General features: G+C 38.6%; 2 protein-coding genes across 2 annotated transcripts; one reads left to right on the forward strand and one right to left on the reverse strand.

The window, feature by feature from the left end:
- The first annotated feature begins 4,068 nt into the window (after positions 1 to 4,068).
- Positions 4,069 to 5,299, forward strand: LOC131684458 (probable N-acetyltransferase san). Its single transcript, XM_058967361.1, has 2 exons — positions 4,069 to 4,251; positions 4,391 to 5,299. The coding sequence occupies exons 1-2, from the start codon at positions 4,244 to 4,246 to the stop codon at positions 4,998 to 5,000; spliced, it is 618 nt and encodes a 205-aa protein (XP_058823344.1). The 5' UTR covers positions 4,069 to 4,243; the 3' UTR covers positions 5,001 to 5,299.
- A 1,298-nt stretch (positions 5,300 to 6,597) lies between these two features.
- LOC131684459 (hormone-sensitive lipase) lies at positions 6,598 to 18,838 on the reverse strand. The gene is made up of 6 exons (XM_058967363.1): positions 16,421 to 18,838; positions 16,053 to 16,324; positions 15,850 to 15,987; positions 15,547 to 15,784; positions 15,358 to 15,483; positions 6,598 to 7,991 (listed from the first exon to the last, which is right to left on the reverse strand). Exons 1-6 carry the CDS (start codon positions 18,200 to 18,202, stop codon positions 7,881 to 7,883), a joined length of 2,667 nt encoding a protein of 888 aa, XP_058823346.1. The 5' UTR covers positions 18,203 to 18,838; the 3' UTR covers positions 6,598 to 7,880.
- Positions 18,839 to 27,518: the final 8,680 nt, after the last annotated feature.

A 27,518-nucleotide genomic window follows, 5' to 3' on the forward strand; every position in this document is an offset into this window, starting at 1 on the left:
AGGTGCGCTACTGTCGTCATGTTTTTGTGGCTGAGTGCGACAGAATTGACAGCGGTTATTCCTCTACCCAGTCAAACTAGTCCGGAACCGATTCGGACTTCCAGCATGAATTCCAGCTCAAATGCGTCAACCGATAGAGTCGGAATCGGTTGTTTTCTTTGAGCTACATTCCATGCAGAATCCATCCAGGATTTCGAACCGGTTCCGGAATTGATTTGACGGATAGTTGGGATAGGTTGGTGTGGCGGCGCTAGTGCTTTAGTATATTAATTCAAATGTTTACACACGTTTTTTTAAATATTTTTGTTCGATCATGGATGTCTGTTCTCTGTGATTTAGTCCTTCTTTTGACATTTTTTCGACAGTCTCTTTGCTAACGCTAGGATGAAAGCGGGAAAGATACATCCAGAGCAACGGCGCGGGAGGTGGAACCGCAACAATGTTGCTATTATCGACTAGCTTTCGACCACCAACAAGAATATTGCTCGGATCAGGGCCATCCTCGCGACGACGTTTCTGAGGTGGTCGAGAGGTACCGGAGTTTGGCCGGACTGGAGTAGCTGTTGAAACCTTTCTAGCCAGGCGCGAAATTTGCTGGTTATTTTTGGATAACTCGGCCTTTAGTTAAGCACAGACGTCATCCGTTTTCCCAGCGATAGCAGCGATAACACATCGTAGTGAAGAAACGGTGTCGCGAAAGCGAGCAAACTTCATCAGCTTGACACATTCATTGCACATCCAAAATAAGTTTGGGTTTTCCGCAAGTTTTTTCAAAAACGGCTTGTTAAGTTGTTTCCCACATTGCATATGTACCACATTTTTGCAAAAACCCATACATTCAATAAAGTCGTCATCCGATTTGATGGTTTTCACGCAGTGATCGCATGCAATGCGTGCCGATCTGAGAATGCGAACAATGAAATATAGATGGTGCTGCGTTCGGTGGAAAGTTTTGGTGGTTAAGTCACAGAAGTTCACTCAGTTACGTTCTTCGCTGATTTTTTCGCAACACAAAAGCAAACAGGAGACACTTTCACACTGCACAATAACAATGTTAAAAACAAAACACTGAGCCGATTAACACGACAAACAACGATAAAAACTTCACAAATCTCGTCAAAAAGTAAAAATAGTTGGAGCGATTGATGTAAACAACTAATCGGTAGGAATACACTGAACCAAAAAGTTAATTAACATTTCGTGTTACTATTTCTAAGAACAATATTAGAAATGTTAAAATGTATTAAAAATATCATTTTTATAAGTTAAGTACAACAACCCAACCCCGTCTACTCCCGCCCTCCCCTTATTTACAGACTAAGTGAATTGAATTCCAAGTGCATTCACGTTCATGCATTTCACTATACTGCCTATGATCGCAAGTCAGTCCCATGAAGATAGGAAATCCCATAGAAAACGGGGCAAATAAGCGATCTTGGGTAGTATACAGTCGTGATTCGCTGGTTGGGCCACAGCGTTGTCCAACTAACGAATTTGATTCGCTAGTTGGACCGACTGACAAATGTCAAAAACTCTCCAAAGAAGATGTTGGCAGTGTAAATGCATCTGTTCTTATCTCTAAATATTGTCAGATTGATTGTCAAAGTAAATTTGGCACGAGATTTTGACGTTCAGATGCTTTTTAGTTGGACATCCAACTAGCGGAGGTCCAACTAAAAAGCGGTCCAGTTAAAAAGTATCCAGCCAGCGAATCACGACTGTTCACCACAACACAATATTATCCCTCGAAAATATGATGAACCACCGGATGAAATGAGATGGTGATGATGTAACAGGTGTGATCTGTGTCTTGCCATGCGTACCTATTAGCAATTAAATCCAGCGTTTTTGAACTAAGCGCTGCAGTGTGCGTGATAAACCATTATCGTTGTGATCTTTTTACTACTGGTCCTGAATTAAAAACTTGGCGCGAGAAAAATACACGCATTTTCTTTCTTCTCGAATCTTAGTTTCCACAGTCCCCAACAATCATCACCATTTGTTCGCAGCGATTTTCGATTTTCGTTGGACACTATCATTAGCTTTCGTATTGGCCTCCACATATAAAAATTTTCGGGCTTTTACAAGCTTCAAAGCCAATGAAATTCCGCTTCTTGCTAGCATCCCATCAATCGGATCCTGGGACACATCATGCCCAACTTGACATAATGCTACATCTTCCAGTTCAATCCAAGCTGCTTAGATGCACTAATTTTTACTTCCACGCATAAAACAAACAGCATAATCAAGACTGTGGGTAATTGAATACAAACAAATACTGTTCATTGTATCAAACGACAAAATAATTGGTGTGAATCGAGGTTTGAAAGTATATTTTCATTAAAGTTACAACTTTTAATTTCAATAATTGTTTTAATTTCTGTAAACTTTAAAAAAATGTTATTGAATTCAATCAAATAATTTATTGTCTCACAACCGATAGTTTTATTTATTGAGCTCAATCCATAATTTTATTTAAATTAAAAATCTTTCACGAGTCGAATCAAAATTCACGCAGCACACTTCTGCATAACATTTATCGCGAGATCCTATTTTTTACATTTTCCTTTGTTTTGCCTCCTTTCTGCGAATAGCAACGTTGGCGTCGGTTGGAAGAAGTTACCAAATATAGACACTCGCTGTAAACCGAAACGGTAAGTTTCCATTTCCCAACCTGTTTACCAACTGCCGGTGCGGTGTCGTGTTATGATGACGGTTAGTAAATAGCTTATACCCACGCCCGGTGCTGATAGTCTTACACACAGAAAAAATTGGTATAAATAAGAGTGATCCGCTCTTAGCAAAAAACAACCAACGACTAGGATGAAAGTAAAACATTTAAATTAATCAAGAATAATAATCAAAATAAAAATTTTCCTTTTAAGCTAATGAGGAATAGTAATCAAAATAACAGTTTTATTTTCAAGCTAAGAGTATGCGTTGGTTGTTTTTTGCTAAGAATGAAAAACTTATTTTTACCAATATTTTTTTTCTGTGTGTAGGTTTATGTGCCAGCAAATAGTGTCCATCTGCAAAAATCCATGTGTAAACCAACAGGCATAACGTTTACATTTTTTTGAGTGTTGTAAACGATAAGTGTTATTTCGGCTCGGCCATAATTATTATTTATCGGAAGTTTAGAGATAAAATGTGTACCTAAGTGTTCGAAACGAAACACTTAGGTACACATTTTATCTCTAAACTTCAATATTTTTGTCAATGCACAGTATTGGCGATATTGTTACAATATTTCAATCCCATTTGAAATCCACATCGTCAATACAATTTTTTTCCATTACACGTGGAATACTTTTGTCAATACTCTCTAGTATTGACAACACTATTGAACGTGTAAGGGCCGCTAAAGATCCGAGGTGAAACTCGTTCTTTTCTCTCTTTTAAGGTTGGACAGAGAAAGCGCAAAAATTGAAAACGAAAAGAGCAGTTTTTTCCACACCGTGTGTTAGATCTTCATAAAAATCAATCAGCTTATGTAGAATGTTGTTGCAGTAATTTGTATTTAGTTGGACAATAATTGTCCAACTAGCGGAGGTCCAACTAAAAAGGGGTCCAGTTAAAAAGTGACCAACCAGTGAATCACGGCTGAATTTAAAATGACCGTTAAAGCTGGCGAAGAATATTTTCGCGTGTTTTGTCTATTAGTCTGTGCTGCACGTTCCTGCGGCATATTTCATTACAAAATTGACATGTACAGTGAAAAATTGGGGGTGGTTATGCATCTTTGCATTAAAAAACTCGATATTTTTTAATCATTTGACATCTGATATTAATTCACTTCATCATTTTTTGTTGGACAGCAAACATTAAGTTACATTAAATTTTATTGTGAATGCATTGGTTGAACTCCGCGATAAACTACAGTGAAAACCATTATATTTATTATTCTATAGTTATTGGTAATTATTTGTTTGCTATTGATAATTTCTATTCAGGAAGCCATCCCTTGCTATCATTTCGTTTGTTTCCCACTGAAGAATAGTTGGTCACCGTATTCACATTTGTTGCAATGTGCACATCCCATGAAGCATATACTAAACTGTCAAACTCGTTGACGTTTGAAACAGATTTCGATTATTCTTTCACCAGACAGTGAAGAAATTTTAAAGTGGAAGTTAAGCACCTTATTTTTTAAAATTTTGCCATAAAACGCAGTTCTTCTGTGCCCATATTGTGTTTCTCAAACAGATTAAACTCAAAGCTGTACGTGTAGCCTCAAGACACTATGACCAGGTAAGCGAGATGATCTTTTCGAACGATTGCACAGGTGAATGGTTCGAGCTTAGAATCTAACCTCAATTTGAGAGATTTTCTTTTGTTTGCTCGGTGGACGATATGTGCGATATTTGTTTAAAAAGTTTACATTTTTCAGAGCAAGCATCGAGTTGGGAGATGTAACCCATCACAACCTAAAACAGCTGAAAAAGATCAACACCGTCGTCCTGCCGGTTTTGTATAATGATAAATTTTATTTGGATGTGCTGGAATCGGGAGAGCTCGCCAAACTTGCCTATTATAACGATGTGGTGGTAGGGGCAGTCTGTTCCCGAATTGACACCACTGAGAACATGCGACGGTTGTACATCATGACACTGGGATGTCTGTATCCATACCGGCGCCTCGGGATCGGAACAGTGATGGTCAAGCACATACTGAACTACGTGGAGAAGGACGGAAACTTCGATAGTATATTTTTACATGTCAAGGTGGATAATGATGGGGCTATTGAGTTTTACAAAAAGTTTGGATTCGAAATTGTGGAAACGAAGCAACACTATTATAAGCGGATCGAGCCGGCGGATGCTCACGTATTGCAGAAAACTCTGGTCAAGCGATCAGGAAATCAGCAGCAGATGCTGCATAACCATCATAACGGAATAGCAGGAAACAATAATAACAACAACAACAACCAGGTGAACCAGAGCAGTCAGAGTATCCAAAATTCAACATCTCAGCAGCAGGCTCCGGAGAAGAACCGATAAATATCGATCCGGTCGCAGGAGTTCTTATGTTGTAGGAAGTTTGTTCGGTTTTGTTAATTTATTGCCTATTGATTCGATGCTTTGTCGACGATGATGAAAATGTACAACCATGCACCGTCGTTACGACCGACCGAAGCATCATTCTCTCTCTCATCGATACCTCGCTCTGGTGGGGATGGTTACATTAGATCGTGTAAGAATCATGTTTGCTGTACTGGCATGAACTTGGGCAGTGTTTGTCAAAATCAATACGTCAAAATGTTTATTAGAAATCGAATAAAGGTAAGCGTAGCAGTGGATTTCGCGGTTTTCGGAAAGTTCAATATCACAAACCGTATTTTGTTGCATTTACATAGGGGAACTGTGCCTAAGACGGACACCTTAAGGCTAAATAGCAAATTGTACGCAAACCGTGATTTGCAAGATTTTTGAAGTGGTTCTGAAAGAGGCGCAAAATCGTCATTTCAAAACTGGGATGGAAAGACGGACACCTGGTAAGATGGACGTGCGGTATTGGTAAAGATAAACATTGGACAAGGGCAGAGTGAGACACTTCTCGATCAATACATTTTGTTTTCTGTCGGTACATCACAATGACACGATAATAAAAAATAGCCTAAAAGTATGAAATTTAACAGCATTTCTGTTTTCTCACCTGTCAAGTGCCAAATAACCAGTACATCATGTCAAGCTAGAAAGATTTGCCGAGCCGAGATCAACAATTTTCACGTTCAAATCGTTATTTTCTGGCGTCAAAAACATCCATCAGCGTGCATTCGACAAAAAAAAAATCGTTTTGCTTAAATATTTGATAATTCTTAAATCGGATCAGTATCATTCAGAATCAATTGAAATCTTCTAAAAAGATATAGTATCAGTACATCTTAACTGATTTTTAAAGTTTCTAGTAACGCAGTATCGATCAAGGTGCTTAGAGTTCTAAGGTGATTCGTCTTTGGCAGTAACTAGGTGAGGAGTGAGGTAAACGTGCAGCAAGCTGCGGGAAGAAAAGTGACAGCGAACAACTTTGTTTACACACGGAAATCCAAGCAACCACGCATGGAGATGTGGTAAACAATGTTGTTAGCTGTCGTTTCCATCACCAACATGGCTGATCGGCGATTTCAAGGATCGTATCACCTGAGAATAAAAGCTCCTTGGTATCGATCTTACCCACAGTGTCCGTCTTAGCCTACTTTCACCTAAAAAAAATATTTTTTGTGTACTAATCGTTCAATACAATTTCTACCATTTGTTGATACTTCTGCAATTATTCGGCTTTTTAGAATGTGGAATCAAAAAGAAATGCATATCTTTATAAATAAAAGAAATTTACGGTAGAGAAACTTTTAAAGACTTTGTCAATGTCCGCCAAATTTCTTTAATATGTGGGCGATAAAGTTAGCAATTAAAACTTTGCTTTGATCGATCAACGTTAAGTCAATTTTAGATGGCTTCGTGTCGTGTTTATTATGAAAATAATTTTACCATTGCAAGTCTTTTTCGAATGATGATGGTTCAGAATGGTTATCTGTGCTACAGCAAATTTGCAACGCAATGCTCATTTCTTTTCATATCGAACGGAAAAATAGACCAATTTATTGTAATAATTTTATTAACTTTACACCTTGTGTTATACAATAATGTATGTAAATTTAATTAACATTTGAGTTTGAAATATAACTTGCATCATTTTTTTTAACAACAGTTTCGGTTCTGAGATGTTTATTTTATAGGTACACCCATTCTTTTGGTGACGCGTTTGCTGTCGGTGTATCAAAGTAGTTAATATGTATGTAGGTAAATATATTTCGCATCTCTTGCATCTCATAGACAAAACGAAAGTTTTTCGTAAAAGAAACGCTTTCTTACTTGTTATAAATGCTTTCCAACAAAACAACATGTATAAATATCGGAACAGTACAAGTCTTTGGTTTCCAAACGTATGCATACGGATTTAAAGCAATGAGATTTTTTTTGTATAAATAACAGCCAATTTCACACAATGTTGCAATATCAAACAGCGCACGGTAACTATTGACCGCAATTATAAGCACAACTCAGTAGTTTAGTGGTTCGGTTTCAGTGTTTTTGATTGCAGTTTAATACTTGTTCAGAGGTACATTTGATCTAGGTGTTGTCTTTTCAATATCTTCACTAGTTCGTTTTAGGAATGTCTAATTTCTCAATTAATATGATCAAGCAATTTTCCCTGCTATAGAATGTGATTGCCACTAGCAAAATCTGCCAGTTTAATTCAAATATTGGAATAATGAAAATATTGAAAAGAGTACATTGCTTTCCAGACTTCAGAGTTAAAGAAAAAAAAATGAAATGTGATTGCTTCCAGAGTTAATTTCTCCATTGAAATTATTAATATTGCTTTGCTGCTAATAAAAACTGCGTTGAGCTGAGCTATGAGTGCTTGCGTTGTAATGTAATCTACAGTAAGACCTGTTTGTCTACATACGATTTATTTGGTTTGGAATCAGTTTTGGACCCTTAGCGAAGGCCAATGATTATTTTCATCGTGAAAATTTTCTTTCGATATTTTCAGTTGCCAAAATATGTATTTTTCAAATGTAATGTACTAAGTTTAGTTTTGCTTTTCCTACAACATATCCATAACTGCCATGTAGCATCATGGGCAGCTTACAAGAATAAAAAAGCGATTGCACAATGCCATGCTAGTAGAATTGCAACCTTGAGCGCCAAGATGCAGTAACAGTCAAAAATAACCTACAGCCTCTATATTTTTGCCTCAACACCGTATGTTTTGAGAATATTAATATTCAAGCAGCCAGCTGACTAGACCCTGGCGATGTGTTCACTACCTTTGCGAAACAATAGCTTTGATTCGGCTAGGCAGCTCCCGAATCGCTAACAGCAGTCGGCGGCGGTTCTCTCGTCGGTCGGAAGATCGGCCTGCTCCAGCAGCTCGGCTATGCGACGGATGCACATTTTGGAGCCCTCGTGTGCTTCTTTGGAGATCTAAAAGAAAGTAGTATGATAGAGTTAGTAACGACCTCAAATATAGTGCACATGCAGAAAAATATATGTACTGTAGATATAACAATATTCTGGTTCAAACTCAATAATAATTATTATTGTCTCAGGTCTAATAATATCCAATAATTGCCTCAATCCATAATATTATTTCTACAATAAATTCTGGTTTTGACGTTCCTAGATTAAATTACATGATCGGTTCAATCAACAATAAAATTGTTGAAACGATTGACACTGTGTTATTGATCGAATGATGAGAACACGATTAGTTCAACAATTTTCTGTAATTGTTGAAACAGTAATGTCTAACAATAAGCTTTAACCACAGACTAACAGACATAACATTATGAGGACATTCCTTCAGAAAATATCAATCTGTCAATTCTACTAGAACACTAGCTCCACCTTTACACGGTCCTAACCACACATTAGCAAAAGGATTATCCCTCAGGCTCGGGTTCAATTTTTCCCCCGTATACTTGCGCATATATCAGTGCCGCCATAATCTCAAATGCAGCCACAGTCCCAACTAAACATATATTTAAAATAACCGTTAAAGTGGTCGCAGAATTGTTTTCGAACGTTATGTCTGTTAGTCTGTGCTTCTTCATCGTCCGGGGGGTTAATTTCATTTATATGATTCAATCGAACGACGCAGAAACTTTCTATCTTTCGCATCACTGCGTTATAAAACCGCCGAGCACAACGACAAAATTAAGAGTTGTGTTTGATTGATCTTGTGGGGTAAGCATAAAGGGAGCATTGATTCCGGGTCCCATAGTGCTGGAAGAATAGGTGTGCGAGATTGGTGAACTTCTGCTGCTTTCTTTACGATGTACCGAAAATGTTTCGACCGATTGATATTTATCCCTCCTCGTAGTCCACATTTTGGTGAGATATGGGAAGTAGCAGTGAAGTCTATAAAGCACCACATAACCTTCTGGCGCCCTTGGCGAAGTGTCAGTTTGGTGGTAATTTTGTCTTTCTTTTTTGTTCGACTTTCGAACAATGATTTCGTGTGTACATGGAGATGGCTCCGCTCTCCTAAGGCGGTAGCCATGAAGGCATTTGCCATGCTAGCAGTATTGTCAGTGAATATGCCGCGGTGAACATGAATCCCTCCGAAGAAAGACTTCAGATGTAAAGGTTTAAAGAACTTCACATAGGCATGTGTATGCAATATACGTTGTATAACATTCCACTGACACAAACTCGAGGAACAGGTATTTCGGTTCTTTCGTGAATGGGGATGGTCAAAGCAATGTTACAACGCAGTCCGATGTTTCCTCATTTATAAATAATCACATAAAAGTTTGCTGACTTGCCAAAATAGTTTCGGTTAAAAACCGTTGGAAATGTCATCCCTTGCGGGCCCCTAGACTTACCACGTTTGCAATACTATCATTTGGCTTGTCTTTCAATTTATTAAATCTCCTGGTAATTTCTGTCTCTGCTTTTGCATTCTTTAAGTTTTCACTTCGCGTCAGGATTTAGGCCCGGGCATAAATAAACTCTGCTAAAAAGACCCAGATTCCGACATCCCGTTTAAAAACATTGATTGAACTCGATGGGACCATATTTGAACTTGTTTCGTATCAAAGATAATTCGCTAAGAATTGCAAAGATTTTCAAAGAACTAACGCAGACATAGGTGACAGTTACCCTGAAAGGTCGTCCAGATACGTTCAGAATTGTAATATTCTGTCTGAAGCAAGCAAATGACGTTAATGGCGACAAGGCTTGTATGAAGGACTACCGCATCTAAATATCCGCTTACAGAATTGAGATCGACAGTGCGGCCACCGATTCGATATTGTGCGTGGATCTACTGAAACACGGAGTTGGATGTTTCAAGGTCATTTTGCTTCATTGAGCGAAGGTTTTTGAATGGAAATCGCATTGGACGAGACACGATTGGACACACAGGAATCGTCTACCTGTTCGACTGCTGTACCAAGAAGCGTGAGGATGACTCTTGCATTGATAATGCTGAAAAATAGGTATGCCTATTATAAGAGAGTTCATACGATCTAGGGTCGTGGGAATCTAAAGCGTTCCCCAAGTAACCACGAAGCATTTTTAAAGGCTTTAGATATGTTTTATTTTCGCATACAAAACATATTCTTTACATCTTCATAGTTCTATAGAGATCATTAAAGCACACTTAGCGCGGGAAAAGGCGAAATAGTGTGCAAGAATAGAGCTAGTTCAGAAGCACCTTAATGGCTGTCAGCAATGTTAATATAGAGCCCCTCTTTATCGATACAACAAAAGAAAAAATAAACATTCGACAACGTACCCACTAGACCGACAACAATTTTTTTTGTAACACTGTTAAATCGAACGGTAATTGGCCTCACATACCATTTGTCACTCACAAGAGTTTTCAAGTTTGTATGTGAAAATATATGAAATATAGGCAAAAGAAACAATAAATTCAGTAAAAATGCCAGTATCATATTATGCATCCCATAACCTGCAGATATATAGCTTAAGGTGTAAGGATCAACATTGTCGAAAACTGCAAATTGGTCTGATTTTGTAGTAAAAAGATATTCTTTTTTTAAAAGTTTTGTGTTGCCTCTTTCTCGCACATGCTTAGAATAGGAAATTTAAAAAAATCGGTTGGTTTTCAAAGTTAAATAACTTTGTCGGGGAACCTCCAATCAATATGCAACGTTCAACAAAGCTGTTCGTTATAAAATAAGCTATGTGAGCATAAGTTTTGAGGTATGCAGAGCTATTGTGGAGTTTTTTTTTTTGATTTTAAGTTTTTATTTCCGAGTTTCCATATATAGAATCTTAAAATATCTTGTGGGTGAACTAGAGTTATTGGAAAAAGCTCATATTTTGCACATGGTTTGTGCATCCAATTACCATTTGAATTAGCAGTGTTCCCAAAAAAAGTCAAAATTGTTGCCGGTCTAGTACCCACCCTTTCTCTCTTCTTTCGTTTGGCTTGCCGACTGTTTAAATTGACGATTTAGTGGGTATAGAAATAGGGAACAATTCGCATTCGTAAAGCTCGTCTCAATTTGGTATACGCGTTTGATCGCTAATCTGTGACAAGATTTTCTTGTATACTTGGTTTAATCTAAACTCTACCTAGATGTTTGGTTGAAAGTATGCAAACGTCTGTTGTGGATTATATTTGCCGTTATATTTTTTTCGAAGAATTGTGCAGAATTTCCATTTTGATTTAACGCTTATTGCATCAAAATTTATTACATGAAGATATACGAGTTTAGGTGACTTTTGAAATCCAAAGGTAATTTGTTATTGTTCGGTGTCTCAAAGAATTAAAGAAGATACTATACTAGTACTTAGAGTTTTCTATAAAAGCTTCATAGCATTTATCTTCAAAAGCTTTTTGGCACGATGTCTATGTTCTGTATGTCGATATAGTGCTAGATTTAATGCTTAACATTTTAGATGCATTGATGCTTTAAAAATATTTGTATACGGCTAGTTAGCATTACAAATGCTAACTTATAGTCAATCTAGAGTTTTAAAGTGCTTATAGTTACTTGGGTCCCTTTAACCCTCCGACACTCGCGCGAATGGCTCCCCGTATGAGCAGCCGCTGGTGCTGAAAGAAGATTTCGCTAGAGTTTCTGAAGGTGTTGCTCAAAATACAACGGCGCGAGTGCCGGAGGGTAAAAGACGATCTAAACATTCTTGCAGAAAAACTAAAAAGAGCTATGCTATTCACCACGACAAAGTGATGCAAAGCTGGCCAAAACCAAAAAAATAAATTAGGTTTTCAGTGGAATTAGCACCCGACTCAGTTTCTCCTCGACCCAAAATTGCATTAGTTTTGCAACCCTGTGGAATTTACATTCTCTTCTTTTTTAGTCTTCAGTTCACTTGGACATGGCACATTAACTTGACTTATTTCATGATTTATACTCACAAAAATTAAAAAGCCGGTCATGATTTCAGCGTTCCTCTGAAGCTGGCACCTTTGGCGGGAACCAACCTGCCCAACCGCACGCTACGGCTCTGTCTAAGGGATTCCATATCTAAATGGGTCTATGCGATTATAGGCAGTAAAGCGACAATTATTACAACACAACACAACATAACTAATAAAGTTCAACTGTTATTTTTTAATGCACCTGTGCACGTTGACGAGGTCGACCGATAAATCGACACACAATGACTCCCACTGCAAGCCGTGCTCACAAAAACTGTCGTTAAGCTGTTGAACAATGCCTGCCAATACAGCCCACAGCAAAAGTCAATCCACGGCGACCCGCCAATCGGCCACGCCAGTGTGCACAGGCTCTTAGCTGACTGTTCGTTTGGGCTGGCGCAGAGTATGAAAAAAACACAAAACATAAAAAAGGCCATAAGCCCTCTCGGTCTCCTCGATGCACCACTACCGAGGCGTAATGCAATAACCATCTTAAAGTAGTTGTCTGCCAGAGCTTCTTTAAAACTGATGCTCTAATATGCTTGATGATATTTGCAATACCGTCAAACCTGTCAACCTAGGGGAGCGAACAATATCACTTATTGCGGCAAACAAAAGATAACTATTTTTTAATTATAAATAAGATCATCATTAGAGTTATCATTCTAGTCTAGTCTGCACATACACAGCCAATATATATAGGGATCCTGAAAATTGCAAACGTTAAAAAGATCAACATTAGAGTTATCATTGAGCAAAAAATGGCGAAAGCGATATTTTTTAAAATTTCATGAGATTGATTTAAAAAAATCTGTTTTTGATTAACTAAAAAATGCTTCTATCTTTTGAATAGTAGAAGCTAGTTTTGATGTGCTAGAAGAAAATGTTCGTCTTCAAAAACACTGAAAAGCATCTAAAGAATTGGTTGGAAAAAAAATGAAAGCTGAAAAAATTATACTAAAGTTTTTTTTTCATGAATTGACCCTTTGTAGTATGTTTAAATTACCTTCACGGTAGACAATATAAAAATATAGTTTCATTTTCATGGTAAAATATTGCGTTTTACAATACTTTTCTATTATTTCAAATAGTGGGTAGAGTGGTTCTAATTTTGTTTTAAATCAGGAAATTAACTTTTTAATGGTTCGAGATAGTTTCGCAGTCTTCTAGAAAATTAAATAAAATAAAATTTTAAAAAACTTTGTCAAAGGTACTGGAACTCTACGTCGTGTACTTTTCATTTTACAAGAAATTTACCAAAAAGAAATTAGGGTGTTTCTTACAAAATGGTTTTCTTTATATAACTTTTGCAGTTTTGATTTTTCATTAAGATCACTTTAGGCATACTTTCAGATATTTTTAAGGAGAACAATTTGTCGCAATATACCGAACCTCTAACTTCTCTTGTTAGTTATATATACTTTTTACTAAAAATTAACTATTTTTTCAGTAAATATTGCAAGAAACATATAAAAAAATCGCATTTGCCGTTTTTTGGTGATCTATACTACAAAGTATGCTATTTCACATGAGAGTAACGGTATTTAATGTTAAGTGCCCGAAAAAGTTAATGTTTATATAAAATTTTTCATAACTTTGAAATGAAAAAAGTTTAGTAGTTGGTGTTTTAAAGCAAATTACGTGCCCTAACACAGTCTTCAAATTGTCTAAAGGATATTTCAATGTAAAACAAAACGTACAAAAGTTATTGAAATAAAACCGTTTTTTCAAGGATCACTGTAAAACTTCCATTTGGATTTCTCGTGCAATGAAAAGTATAAAAGCTAGAGCTTGCATGTCTTCAGCAAATTTGTCTAAAATGTGTTGCTCTACAACAGACAGTTAAGCTCTATCTTGAACCGTTAAAAAGTTCAATTTTAAATCTTGCTAAAATTAGAACCACCCTAGCTTCTGTTTAAACAAAAAGAAGGGCCTTGCAAAGTACAACAGCCAAACATATTGTAAGGCTGAGTCATTTAATTTTGGCAAAAAGTTAAAATACCAGCTAAATTCACATTCTGGACCATTCTGCACTGTGGAGAGAGTTGAACCGATAGAATGCGATGGATTTGATTTGAGCTTAAGCTGTGGAGAATCTCCCCAACACACGACCGGTGATTTTGCTTTTGATGCCTTTCAAGTATCGGAAAACGGATATTCTCGCGTTAGTGACGTTCGGGAGCATCGAACAAGTTAAGCTAATCTGTTGCCGTCTTTGTTTCTACTAAGTATACCGCGGCATTTCACCAAGGATCAGTTGTTACTTTTGAATGGGATGACGTCGCCAAAGAGCTATACCAGTCAACCCGTTTCGTTGTAAAAAGAACTAACAGGTGTGAGACTTGAAAATTAAGGTTGCTGACGAATTCCTCGATGAATCGATCTAAACTGCCGCGGATACTCTAGCGGAGCGGAGTACACTTTTCCACTAAACAGTGTTATAGGTTTAACTGACCGCTTCCCCGAAACACCCCAGATGGATATCAAGGCCAAGCCCCGTCCTAAAAGTAAACTGCTGTCGATCGATAAAATTTCCATCTTACAGCAATGTGATTGAACGCCGAAAAAACAATCGCTCTGTTTTATCTGCATAGGACGAGACCCTTTTGGTTCTCCTTTTTCCTGTTCTTGGTGATGGAGGTAACGAGCACTCTACGAAGGGACTCTGTGAAGGATCGGTCCTTCCCAAGTCTGTTGAAACTTTCTTACATGACTCTCTTAGTTAATGACGAAAAGTGGCAGACGTCGGCATTGCAAGCGAACTTTAATAGCGCAGTGCAAAACCGGCGACGAGTTCGATGGTGAATCCGCAATTATATACTTGGATGGCATCAATGAAGCCCTTCCATGGAACGTCCATTCCATGCCTCGTCCACCCAAAGCCGCTAATAACATTGGCCGATTTTATTGGTGACCGCAGAGGGATCCATTTCGTACGGTTGATAATGAGGGATAAGCCGGCCTGTCACTTTTTGTCTCTAAGAGATTTACTATCTTTCAGAGTTCTTTGGTTTAAGCGTCGAAACTGATTATGTCAAGAAACAGCCAAAGTGGTTATATTGACCTCCTAAATAGATCTCACTTGATTCCGCCGATCGCTTCTCGCATAAATGGCGGTTGGAGGTGATTCTGAATGATCGGACGATAATTCGTTCTAATAATCCATGCCACTTCCGAATTCAACCTATGTATTGTCTCCACATCGACATCGACGACGATACCAGCTTTCACTAATTTCAACTAAACCACCTACAAATGATCGTGATTTCATATGCCATATTTGTTGGCCAAATCGGATAACCATTTTAACGGTTTTTTTTTCTAAATGTCTCACAAGAACTCACAACTATTGCGATCTGATCATAAACCCTAAATGCGTTCTTTGAATTCATTAGAAATCATATTCAAAAAGCGCATACAAGTAATACTTACAGAAGCGAAATTGAGAAAACCATGCGGAAGCCCCGGTAGTATATCCAACGAAACAGGTTTGTTTAAATTTTTCAGTCTTTTCGCAAACATCACACAATCGTCCAAACATGGATCCAACACCACCGACTAAAATAGGACAAAGGAAATTATTTGAAGATTTAAAAAAAAAACAAAACAAAAACGGCTTACTAATATTTTCGTTGGAGGGAACTGACGTAGAACCTCATCCGTTGCCCAGTACGGAGACAGATGGGAATCTTTCGGTACATCAAAAATGAATTCATCCGAAGGACTACGCGCGATTAAAGCATCCAGATTGCTCTGAAAATCAGACTGGGAACTACTGCTGGCAATTGGGTTTGAAGTGGTGATAGCGCTAAATGTGGACGAAACACGATTCACCAAACTAGTGGCCACGTTTGCAACTCTATGGAATAAGAGGAAAAGTCAAAACTTTAGCAATAATTATACTGTCCACCACATCATTCGTACTTTTCTTGCAGATTTTGAACACTGAGCGTTTCTCTGCCAATATCCAAAACTACGTTTTCTTCAGAAGCGGAACGCGAAGCCGGTCTCAGTATAGGTTCTATCTGACCGGCAGCATTCGTCGTAGTGTCCAGCACGTACCTAGTGGAAGAAAAATCTATTTGTATTTGACCTTTTCAACGGCAACATAATCTCTAATGGGAAACCTTTCGATGAAATCGGATACATTTTTGTTGGTGTTTTGTTCAGAGCTCATATCACTTGGCAGTTCCATATCAAGGTCATCTATCACTGTAACGTTGCTCTGTTCGGTTCCGAGGTTCACCTGTTGGAGCGTAATCGGTTGAGAATCCTCCTCCAACGATGTGATCGTGTTACTCTCATCCGGACTCATCTGATCTATGGTGTTTCCGATGGTTTGACTTTTCAGTGCCAGCGTGTCACTAATGGTATCACTAACCGGACTCAGGTGTTGATTCTGAGTAGAGAAAAATAAATAACACCAATTAAAACTACATCGAAGCGACAAATGAAGCATGTTTTTTTTATCTTGGATCCCAGTAATTAGTCTTACCTGTACAGTTTCAATGCTGTTAAGCTGATCCCAGGCGGAATTTTCCGGAGACGCCGAATTGTCTGACTTATCGTCATCAAACTTAGCGTCACTTTTGCCGGCTGTTTCGACTTCCTTCTGAATAACCACATACGAAGACGTGGAATTGTTGGTGGAACTGCCAGCGTTTACTATAGCATTCCGTTCTTCCAACCGTCGCTGGTTGTGCTCCAACACTTCCTTACTCGGACATGCGTAAGCCTTCAAGCAGCGCATCATGAATCCAAATGGTAGCAGTGGATCCATCAGACATAGCATTCGAGCAGGACTTGGAACGAAACTAATTAGCACCGGACAGTACGCCAAGAATATTCCGTTCGGTCTCCGTACTCCCGTTTCGATACACCGCATAACACAACCTAAGTTTAAATTTGCCCCAGCGGAATCACCTGCAAAGATGATTTTTTCAGCGGTTGTCCCGAGCAGTTCACAGTTTTTCAGTGCCCAGCAGTAAGCATAGAACACTTCCTCCAAAGCCCGCGGAAATGGTGCTTCCGGAGCAAGACTGTAATCGATTGAAAAGATAGGAATGTTCAGAGAGATGGCCCATTCGCGCAGATAACTCTCATGCGACTTAGAGCTTTGCGCTACGAATCCTCCGCCATGGCAGTGAAACAGCAATGCTGGAGACGGTGGGTGGATTGTACTGCGGGGGTTGACTTTCTGGCCAATCATACCTCTCCGTTTCACGGCACTAATGAGGCGGGCTTTGACTGGACCTGCTCCACTGTAAGCTTTGGGTATTGGAATGTTAATGATTTCGTCTAAGTTTTCAGCCTTCAAAGCGATTGGTTCCGGAGGGATGGTTATGGCACGGCTAACCTTGATTTTAAACCCAACGATAGACGGAAGCGATTGCATCAATTCGGATTCAGCTAAAAACCAAAAGGCTTTACAAAAGTCTACATTAGAATGCTGAGAAATGTTGACAATTCGACGCGCTCTTAGCTCCGGATCCAACAAATACTTTGTGCTCGTGAACATTAGATTAGTGGCCTTGGATATTCTCCCGCCTTCCGAGTAGTAACCCTCGGAAAAGCCTGCCATTCCAATTGAAATAAATTTCAGTAACGATCTCATGGACTCACAAAATTGGAAACCAAGACATCTTCCATAAAAACAAAACTGATTGATCGTTTCTGCTCTGCCGAGCAGTTCTTCAACGGAATGTGCATCAGGGAAAAGCTCTCCTGACTTACTCCACTGACGAAGTGTACAACAATGTTTAAGACACGTGCAAAGACTAGCCATCAGATGATTATACGCTTCAACTTCCTTCACATAGACAGTCTTCCTGAACAGCATGCTACCTCTATTTTCCATAACATACCTTGCGAGTTTCAAAGTATTCTTGACGCAGCTATTCATTACATAAATAAAACTCCTGAATCCATTCCCTGGACTGGCCTCATCGTAGTCATACTCATGCGCAAAATTTTTGATCTCCTTCACCAACGGCTTGGCAGTCTCGATGTGATCAATCAGTCCCACAAAGGCACCATGAATTCGAAGTCCATTCTCCGTTTCATCATCTTTGAAATAGTTGATATTGTTCCTACATAACTCAATCAAGGTATCGAAAAGATACAACTCATCGGAATTGGGTTTCGATTCCGTAACCAAGCAGTCCGTCTCAACCTCCGAGTCTATCTGAAGAATGGCGTCGTTGGCGTCAGTTCCACTGCTGCATTCCATTGCTATTGTTTCAGGTTGCTTTGGCATGTCTAATTTCTTTGTTCGCATCAACTTTAAACCAACCAACTTCACTTGCAGCAACTAACTGAACAGCGATAAGACGGTGAATGATTGTGGGCTCCAAATTCTACTGCTGCTCGCGTTCTATCTTATCACGTCACTCGTGACAACTCGGGGCGCGTACGGTCATGCACTTTGATACCGGATTACTGATTCAAATGCATCCTGATATCATACCTTGAGTTCCGGCTCTTCTGTTTCCAAATTGTCTGACAGTGCTGTTGATAACAAGCAAACGAAAGTGACGGTCGTTTGTGGGTCGTCTGACTCACTTTGTCAGACATATGTTTATTATATCATTGGCGCCGCTCGTCTAAAATAATTTTTTATGCTTGTTCAAAGCTTCTTACGGCGGTTTCTTAAAGTTGGTAACAAACAACACCAGCGGCTATAATTCAGTTCTATTGTTCATAGTATACTCGGCGGAATGCCACAAAACTTCCACTTTGTCTTACACTGATTCCCACTAGTTTGCTATGCAATATATTCTTTGATTTGCAAATAAGTTTTATAGTTTTACTGATTTATTTAAGCGGAGCAAATTTTGTAGCTGTGTGATGGAATGTCGGAACTTTTTTGATTTCGCCCACGACGGTCCGCAAAGAAAACAAAAAATAAGTGTTTCGTGTCAACAGCAGGGTGGCCAGTTTGAATGTCATAATGTCAGTACTCGGTATTCAATGTTGTATAAATAGGTGTGACAGATTATACGGTTTGCTACACACTGATAAAATAAAATACCCATTAATGCGTAGAAAACTACGCATTTTCAATAAAAGTGGAATAACCCATTAAATGGGTAAAGAGTTTGTACCCGTAAATTAGTACAAACCTTGTACGTCAACTTGGGTATGGTTTACCCATTATTTTTCGCAGAACTGTTACAACAAAATGCGTAAAAAATACCCATTCATGAAAATCGCACCAGAATACTGTCAATAGACTTATTTCTGAATTTAAAAAAAAATAAAATTACATTCATTTCAAATTATTGTCTCCTTAAAAGTATAGGAATCTGGATAGAGATCCTATTCCAAAACTCCTTAACAAAATAAAACCGCCAACTGAATATATATTTTTGATGACTGGATCTTTTGGCTGCTCAAAAATGCCGAATTGGTGCATATTTGCAACATCCTCAGCAGTCTAAACAGCAGCTGTTGTCGGAGCATTGCCGAAATGTTCCGTTTCCGCCACGGACTCCGATGCAGGCCGATACCCAAGTAACCATAAGCATTAAGCCATTGCACTATATTGGCTATACATTTGCACTAATGTTGCATTGAAACTCTATTACAGCATTAACAACGCAACAAAGCTCTATATTAGCATCAATAATGCATAACTGCACAGCCGACATATAGCATTATAGCTTGCTCTATATGCGTATATAAAGCTGATATAACGCGTACATGCTTCAAGGATCTTTAAAGCTTGTAAGCTTTACAAGCGCATTTAATGCCATTATAGAGCAAATAAGAAGCTGATATAATGCCATTGTAATGCTGTGGGTTTATTTGTTATGCAACTCTTCTTGAAGATTATATTCGGCATATTTCATTTCAATCAAACATATGCAATATAGCCCAGGAAGCAAACACAGCGCACTTACCGTGAAGGACGAGGCAAGGTACCTCAGTTCGAGACTTACTAAAGGTAATTTTCGTAAACATTCATATCATGTGAGAACGAAAACCCATTAAGGATATTTATTACAATGCATTAGAACAGAGTCAATTACGGTTTTAAACAGAATATTTTATTTTAAAATTTTTCCTTTTTGCTCATTATACCGAAAGGAAACATAAGAAATGGTTTCAAAACCATGGCGGACAATGACAACCAACTGAAGCTTTTTAATAGCATTAGTAGTGCCAATATAAGGCTTTCAAATTTGACATTTGTACGCTTTTGCTATATAATAGCATTAGTACTGCAGAAACGAGCTATCAATCTCTGCACAGTAATAGCACTATATTTCGCCTTTTCTGGCATAATATCAGCATTATATAAGTATTTAGGGCTTCACGGCTTTATTGGACAGCTTTATATGTGGATCTAAAGCAGATATTAGGCTACGTTATAATGCTTATTGGTTACTTGGGTAATTTGCAGGTTCCGCTACGTTCCTTAGTTTGCAGGTTAACTCGCTTGAAATAATTCTTAAGGATTTTTCACTCATTGTTAAGATCAATATATCCATTGACATTACCTCATCGAGTAGTTGTGAAATGGATAAAAAGTACTCATTGTTAGAAACAAAAAATACCCATTTTTTGACAGCTCGAATAACTTCCGAAAATGGGCAATTTGAATACATAAAATCATAAAATAGGTAAAAAATTTTTATCGTGCACGGATTATCATCAGTATTGGTCTAACAATTGTTGTGTAGATCCACTGAATGTACTTGGGTTTGAGTCTTCAAGATTTGTCAAAGGTCATGCAAGCGTGAGTTGTCCAATTATGTTTTGAGTCAAGAATTACCCCAACATACTTAACTTGACTTGCGATAACAATTTCAGAGCCAAAAAACTGCAATGCACTCAGTTTCCTTATCTCTACTCGTCTTAACGATGAGCACAGATGTTGGTTGCTAAGCATTGCGTGTATCCAGTTCGTGATATATGAAGGTACTCCATGACCTCGTATTGCTTCCAAAATGGATTCGAAAGACACGTTATCAAAAGCACCTTCAATATCGAGAAAAACTCCTAAACTTGATTGCTTTTGAGAAAAAGCTTTTTCAATGTTCCCAAGTAACCATAAGCATTAAGCCATTGCACTATATTGGCTATACATTTGCACTAATGTTGCATTGAAACTCTATTACAGCATTAACAACGCAACAAAGCTCTATATTAGCATCAATAATGCATAACTGCACAGCCGACATATAGCATTATAGCTTGCTCTATATGCGTATATAAAGCTGATATAACGCGTACATGCTTCAAGGATCTTTAAAGCTTGTAAGCTTTACAAGCGCATTTAATGCCATTATAGAGCAAATAAGAAGCTGATATAATGCCATTGTAATGCTGTGGGTTTATTTGTTATGCAACTCTTCTTGAAGATTATATTCGGCATATTTCATTTCAATCAAACATATGCAATATAGCCCAGGAAGCAAACGCAGCGCACTTACCGTGAAGGACGAGGCAAGGTACCTCAGTTCGAGACTTACTAAAGGTAATTTTCGTAAACATTCATATCATGTGAGAACGAAAACCCATTAAGGATATTTATTACAATGCATTAGAACAGAGTCAATTACGGTTTTAAACAGAATATTTTATTTTAAAATTTTTCCTTTTTGCTCATTATACCGAAAGGAAACATAAGAAATGGTTTCAAAACCATGGCGGACAATGACAACCAACTGAAGCTTTTTAATAGCATTAGTAGTGCCAATATAAGGCTTTCAAATTTGACATTTGTACGCTTTTGCTATATAATAGCATTAGTACTGCAGAAACGAGCTATCAATCTCTGCACAGTAATAGCACTATATTTCGCCTTTTCTGGCATAATATCAGCATTATATAAGTATTTAGGGCTTCACGGCTTTATTGGACAGCTTTATATGTGGATCTAAAGCAGATATTAGGCTACGTTATAATGCTTATTGGTTACTTGGGTTGTACCCAAGTAACCAATAAGCATTATAATTGTACCCCATTTCAAGCTCTAATTGAACTGACATGAAAGTCTTTCGATTTCGAAAGTATCTTATTTATTTTGCTAGTCTCGTTGAGAGTTGTGATATTCGACCGATTTGAGATCGAAATTAGTAATCGCATGTCAAGCTCAAGTCGAACAACTTTACATTTCAAATGCTATCTATCTTTTTTGGGTACCCGGTAATTCCGGTATTACTGAAAACGAATGGGCGGACGAATTGGCTAGAGCTGGAGCTGCGACTGACTTCGTTGGTCCAGAACCAGTTCCACCGTTGTCGATAAGTTCGATAAAGCATAAAATTCGCTCTTGAACTTGTGTTTAAATAGACTTCTCTGCCGGATGTGAGTCCCAAAAAGTTTTATAATTCGCTGCATTTTTCTAAGCACAATTGCAGTATTCTAGACAGAGCACTGAATGGACATTGTAAACTCAATTATCAAAGGGCTACTCAGCGTGCTGAGTATTAATCGTGTGATCTTTGTGAATCCGATCACGGAACTTCATACCATTTGATGCGTATCCGGATTTTTGGTTCTCCATACATAGATAGCTGAAACTCAAGGATATGCTATTATTACGACGTATCCCCTCGGGGCTGTTGATATACCCGCTTACTGTTTAAATAAAAATGCTAAATCCTCCCAGTGGTTGGAGGTTTTATTTTTGCTATTGTAGCACCTGCAGATCGTTCAGCAACCTTCCGGGTGTGCATAATACTCTGTTTTATTTGTTCTATGTCGTTATTTTCCTTACCCCTAACCTTAGCACTTTCCCAATCCTTCCCATCAGGGAAGTGATGAAAAGGCAAACTTGGCAAGGTACGAATCTCCGATCAACATGGGGAACGTGCCATTTGAGTCAGTCGCTGCTGATTCCTGATATCTCTAACTTAAGTCTTCATGGAATTTCGCCGCAATTTACCTCAACATAAAACCTTTTAGAATTAGTTAGTTTATAACCCCTCCAGGATAAATTGAACTATATGCACATTAATAACTCATTTGTAACGTCCGTTTTGCGTTATTAATTGAGTTGTAGGTGTTATTCTGGATGTTGGGCAATCATTCGATCAAACTAACTAATAACTCAAATGTCGTTGTTCATTATGGTACAATGAATATGCTCGCCGATAATATGCCGTATCATAAGATTCCTAAAAACTTGGAATTTCTTTCCGATTTTTTAGAAAGAACGTGCAGTATCCCAGACTCTGGATGTTTTCTGGTAGTGTCTAGGATGGTTAACATAATCGATAATATACTTACCGGTGACATCAACGTTTCATCTTTCGGCTCGTTGCTTGATGATAAACGTAGTTGAACAGCAGATGCACTTGTTGATCGGAGAGGACGGTTTCCTACAAGAACATGTGTATCGAAACCGTACACATTGATTCGGCTTTCTCCACGAGTCCGCATTGAAATTGCTATAGTATCAGATTATTTCTGTCAATACTTATATCGCTGATAACGGAAGACATTTTGGGAGACACGTTTTAATTGATTTTTTATCTAAAATTGCGATACCGTACCTGCGATACAGTAAAGTATAAAAGTGTTTCTTGGGTCTGTCCAGGTATCCATTCAGGTGTAAGATTTTCAGTTTCAAACATTCATCCAACAAGAGTTCAAGTAACATTTCGCTCAAATTTAGAATGAAATGTAAGTTCACGTAATTAATGTTAGTTTCATGAGTTTTGTACTAACGAAAATTTCAATCAATAGCCTTCGTTCTACTCGCCTTCCTGATTGCGGCAGTCGCCGGCCAAGCTTGTGTCCGTGACGATACCGACGGTCGTCCGGCATGCAATGCTGCTGAAGTATCCCAGGGTAGATGGAGGAACAATTGGGATCCTACCGCTTACTGGCAGTGCACAACCGCTGGACAAGCTGCCACTGCCGTGCGTTGCCCAACCGAAGGCATGTTCGACCCCATCACGCTGGCATGTATCAACTGGTTCGACTGGGTCTGGCAGCCAACATGCAAGCCACCGAGTGCGTTGTAAAATAGTTTGCCCTTTGTGCTTCGTAAAAATATACAATCGTTTTTGAGTGACGCATGATTTAAACGGATCTGTACTGAGTATCTGAGTTAAGCTGTTCGGAATAGACGTTACCCGTGATAGTTGTCTTAGTTTCGATCATTGCTTCTTTAAATTACAGCAACATTCTCGCATAAGAACGAAACTATGTAGTACTTTGCATGTTTTTTCAAATTCTTTACGAATACGTCTGCAATAATGGTGAACATATTTTTTTAACGTAGTCTGTTGGACAATGGAACTGTAACTTTTCATGACTTGACGCATGGCCGGCGGAAAGCGTGGGTAGTACTACCCACTCGAAAATAACCGAGTGGGTAATTACCCACTCGAAATTTTGAACCATTTCAAAAAATTTAGATGCGCAACGCATGTATCTCGCACTACACACATTTGAAAACATCGATGTACTAAAATTCCATTTGCATAAACGAACGAGATTTAATGTGAATGTAATGTAAGCGTGTGTATTGCGAAAAGGGAAAAAATCCTTACTAATGGACCCCTCATCATATGCTTTCTACCCACTCGGGCGTAAAGTGTTTCGCCGCCCCTGACTTGACGGTTTGCTTTTCTGTTACTTATTGCTTATTATTATTAGCTCTAACCAGCGGCCTAAAGAGCTCCAAGAATTTTCGTCAAAAAGTATTAGTTCACAAAATTGTCGCTAGATGTTGTAAACATCTGAACACGACCCTAGTAAGGTGCTAAGCTTTTAAAGATGTATCCAAAAGCTTTGCCAAAGACTGGAAGATATTTGAATCAACCGTTCAACAGCGTTTTTTGTTTCGATTATAGAGGTTTTAACCTTACGGTCATTTGCCTCTTTTTTGGGTTAGAAAAATTCCTTTTCTGGAAAAATATGTGTGGGTTTGTGAAATTTTTGGTGAAACCACTGTTTGTGCGTGAAGGACACAAATCCTAACTTAATAAAGTTATCCAGCGTTTTTGCCGGGAGCGAGATTGGTGTTTACCCAATTTTTGCTCTTTTGGGAGAAATATAGCATAGTGCTTTCGCATTGGCCTGTTAAACCAAAATAAGTTTCGGTTTCACTGTATCTCATCGGCTTAACAGGAATTTCCAGTCTAACGAAACATTGACGTTTGACTAGTCATTTGATTGGAAACATAAAGTGTTTACGCTTTGAGATGTAGCGTCAAGCCGGCGCTAATCTATTCCGATAATAAGTTAGTGTCGGTTTCTGATGAGACGAAGTTGGAACGCTTCCCTGACTTTATTAACCCTTTCATGCCCAACTTTTTTCTAGTGCAAGTAGGGTTTCAAAACTATTTTTCCGTGAAAACGGTGGGCTCAAGAAATACGAAAAACCTTTTTTCATAAAGATAGGTGCTTCCCTCGTAGTGCTAGAAGCTGCTCAATTTTTACCTTCCAAAGCTCAGTGCGCTCCTCCTATAATATTTACAACAGTTCAATTGCGTGAAAAACGTAGCCAAAGATAGTCTAAATTAATAAGTTTTGTCAGTTTTCAATAATATTGCAACATAACGTAAACTGCTTCATCGGAAACCAATCAGACTAATTGCAATAACTTCAGTTCTAGAGCTGATCCTTGTAACTGTTAATACACAAATGAAAGGCAAGAGTCACGTTTATTAGCGTTTGTTTTTGTGAGAAAAGCTTGCCTCAATTAAAAGTTATAGCTGTTTAAAAACGTTGTTGTCCACAAACAACATGGGCATGAATGGGTTAAGTTAGGATTAGTGCTTTTTACGTACGATGAACGGTTTCACCAAAAATTTTCGTCTTAGGGAGAAAGAATATAGCAAAGTGCATTTAAAACATATTTCTGCTTAAAAGTTTATTAGTATAAGTTCTTACATTGATGCACGGTTTACACGCAATTTGCGAGCAATGCATCCATAGATGAGTCGAATTTGCTATTTAATCTTAAGGTGTCCGTCCTAGGCACAGTTGCTCTATCTACTTTTGAAATCGTAAAACCATCTTTACTGTGATCTGTCAATAATATTTACGTCGTTTAACTCTAACCCAGTAAAGTTCAACCGGAAATGAGCCGGAGTTCTGGATGGTTCTAATTCGTATTCCGGTTTCAGTGACACAACCGATTTTAACTAGAATCGGTCGTGTCACTGGAGCCGGAATACGAACTAGCACCAGCCAGAAAAATATCTAGCTGTGTACAGAATAATATAAGTCTCCGGTTCACTCATATTGTCACATCCACAGATAGCGTGCCAAACAGGTGAATTTCGAGAGCCTCCCAAGCAACACTTGCATTTTGTGATGACCGCGGTTTATGTTTATGTTCATTACCTTCACCAACAGACCCCTTGGCTCCAATGGTGGTTGCTTAAATTAATTACCTTTCAAAATAGTTAATATTTTCGCTTTTATCGAATTGCTTTGGCGACCATAGTTGGTTCTCCAACTCGCAAAAGAGAGTTATTGCGTAGAGCTCGAACACGGGCTTGAAGATCCAGACGTCCGAGGATTGTGGGGCAATCCACCCTGGCAGACAGCAAGTCCGAGACGAACAGGGCTCGAGAGCAATCCCTTCAGATGCCTAGAGTGTCGAGCTGTACAGCGGTTTTCATAGCTCGGTAGCTGAAATCTGTTTTGCCAAGGGAGATATCGGCGCCTCGATTCTGTCAACGCCATTTTGGTAGTACGGATTCCAAACAGCAGAACAATATTCTAGTGTCGAGCGAACCAGTGCACAATAGAGTGATTTTAAACAGTATACGTCTCTAAAGTTTTTCGCTATTCGGAGGATGAACTCAAGCTGTCTTGATGCCTTATCCACGATGTATGAAGTATGTGGGTTGAACGTTAGTGCCTAATCCATGATGACTCCGAGAGCCTTGGCGTGACAGTGTCTTGGAATGCTCGAGTCGAAGAAATGGTAGTTAAATTGAATCGGATGGCATTTCCGCGTGAACGTAACGATTGAGCATTTACTCGGGTTTAGTTTTCACCACTTACTAAAGCTCTCGAGTTCACTCTGAAGAGACTCGGCATCGGTTTTATCCCGTATTCATCGAAAAATCTTCATGTCGTCAGCGATTGAAAGGCCCTTGTAAATTGATATTGACGTCATTAAAGTAGAGGAGGAATATTACTGGACCGAGATGGCTTCCTTGTGGGATGCTGAATGTAGCGAAGAATGGTGCACAGAGACAGTCCTTAATGCTGATTTGGAGTTGCCTTCCATCGAGGTTGGAGCGAAACCAGTGCAGAAGTTGTCCATGAATATCGTGTTTGTACAGCTTCGCTATTGCAATATCATGGTTGATTTTGTCGAAGGCCGCAGATATATCCATGTAAAGCATCGGTTTGCAACCCGTCAGCGAATCCATCGAGTACATGTGACGTGAAAGAGAGCAAGTTAGTCGTTGTCGATCGTTTAGGAATAAAACCGTGTTGGTTGTCTGTAATGTAGTGTTTACAGTGAAAGAAAAGAGGGTCTAAAACAACCAGCTGGAATAGTTTTGATACAGGACTTAAGAATGAGATTCCCCGATAATTGTCAATATTCGATTTGTTGCCTTTTTTAGAAATGGAAACATGTGCGCTGCTTTCCAGCAGGAAGGAAATAT

Source organism: Topomyia yanbarensis, chromosome 2, assembly GCF_030247195.1.
Source record: "Topomyia yanbarensis strain Yona2022 chromosome 2, ASM3024719v1, whole genome shotgun sequence".
In the NCBI taxonomy this organism is placed as follows: Eukaryota; Metazoa; Arthropoda; class Insecta; order Diptera; family Culicidae; genus Topomyia; species Topomyia yanbarensis.

Excerpts from the sequence above, each read along its gene's own strand:
- LOC131684459 (XM_058967363.1), bottom strand. The coding sequence starts at position 18,202 with ATGCGAACAAAGAAATTAGACATGCCAAAGCAACCTGAAACAATAGCA. Across the intron at positions 15,785-15,849 it reads GTTCAAAATCTGCAAGAAAA|AGTTGCAAACGTGGCCACTA; the intron begins GTACGAATGATG and ends CTTATTCCATAG. Across the intron at positions 15,484-15,546 it reads TCCCTCCAACGAAAATATTA|TCGGTGGTGTTGGATCCATG; the intron begins GTAAGCCGTTTT and ends GTCCTATTTTAG.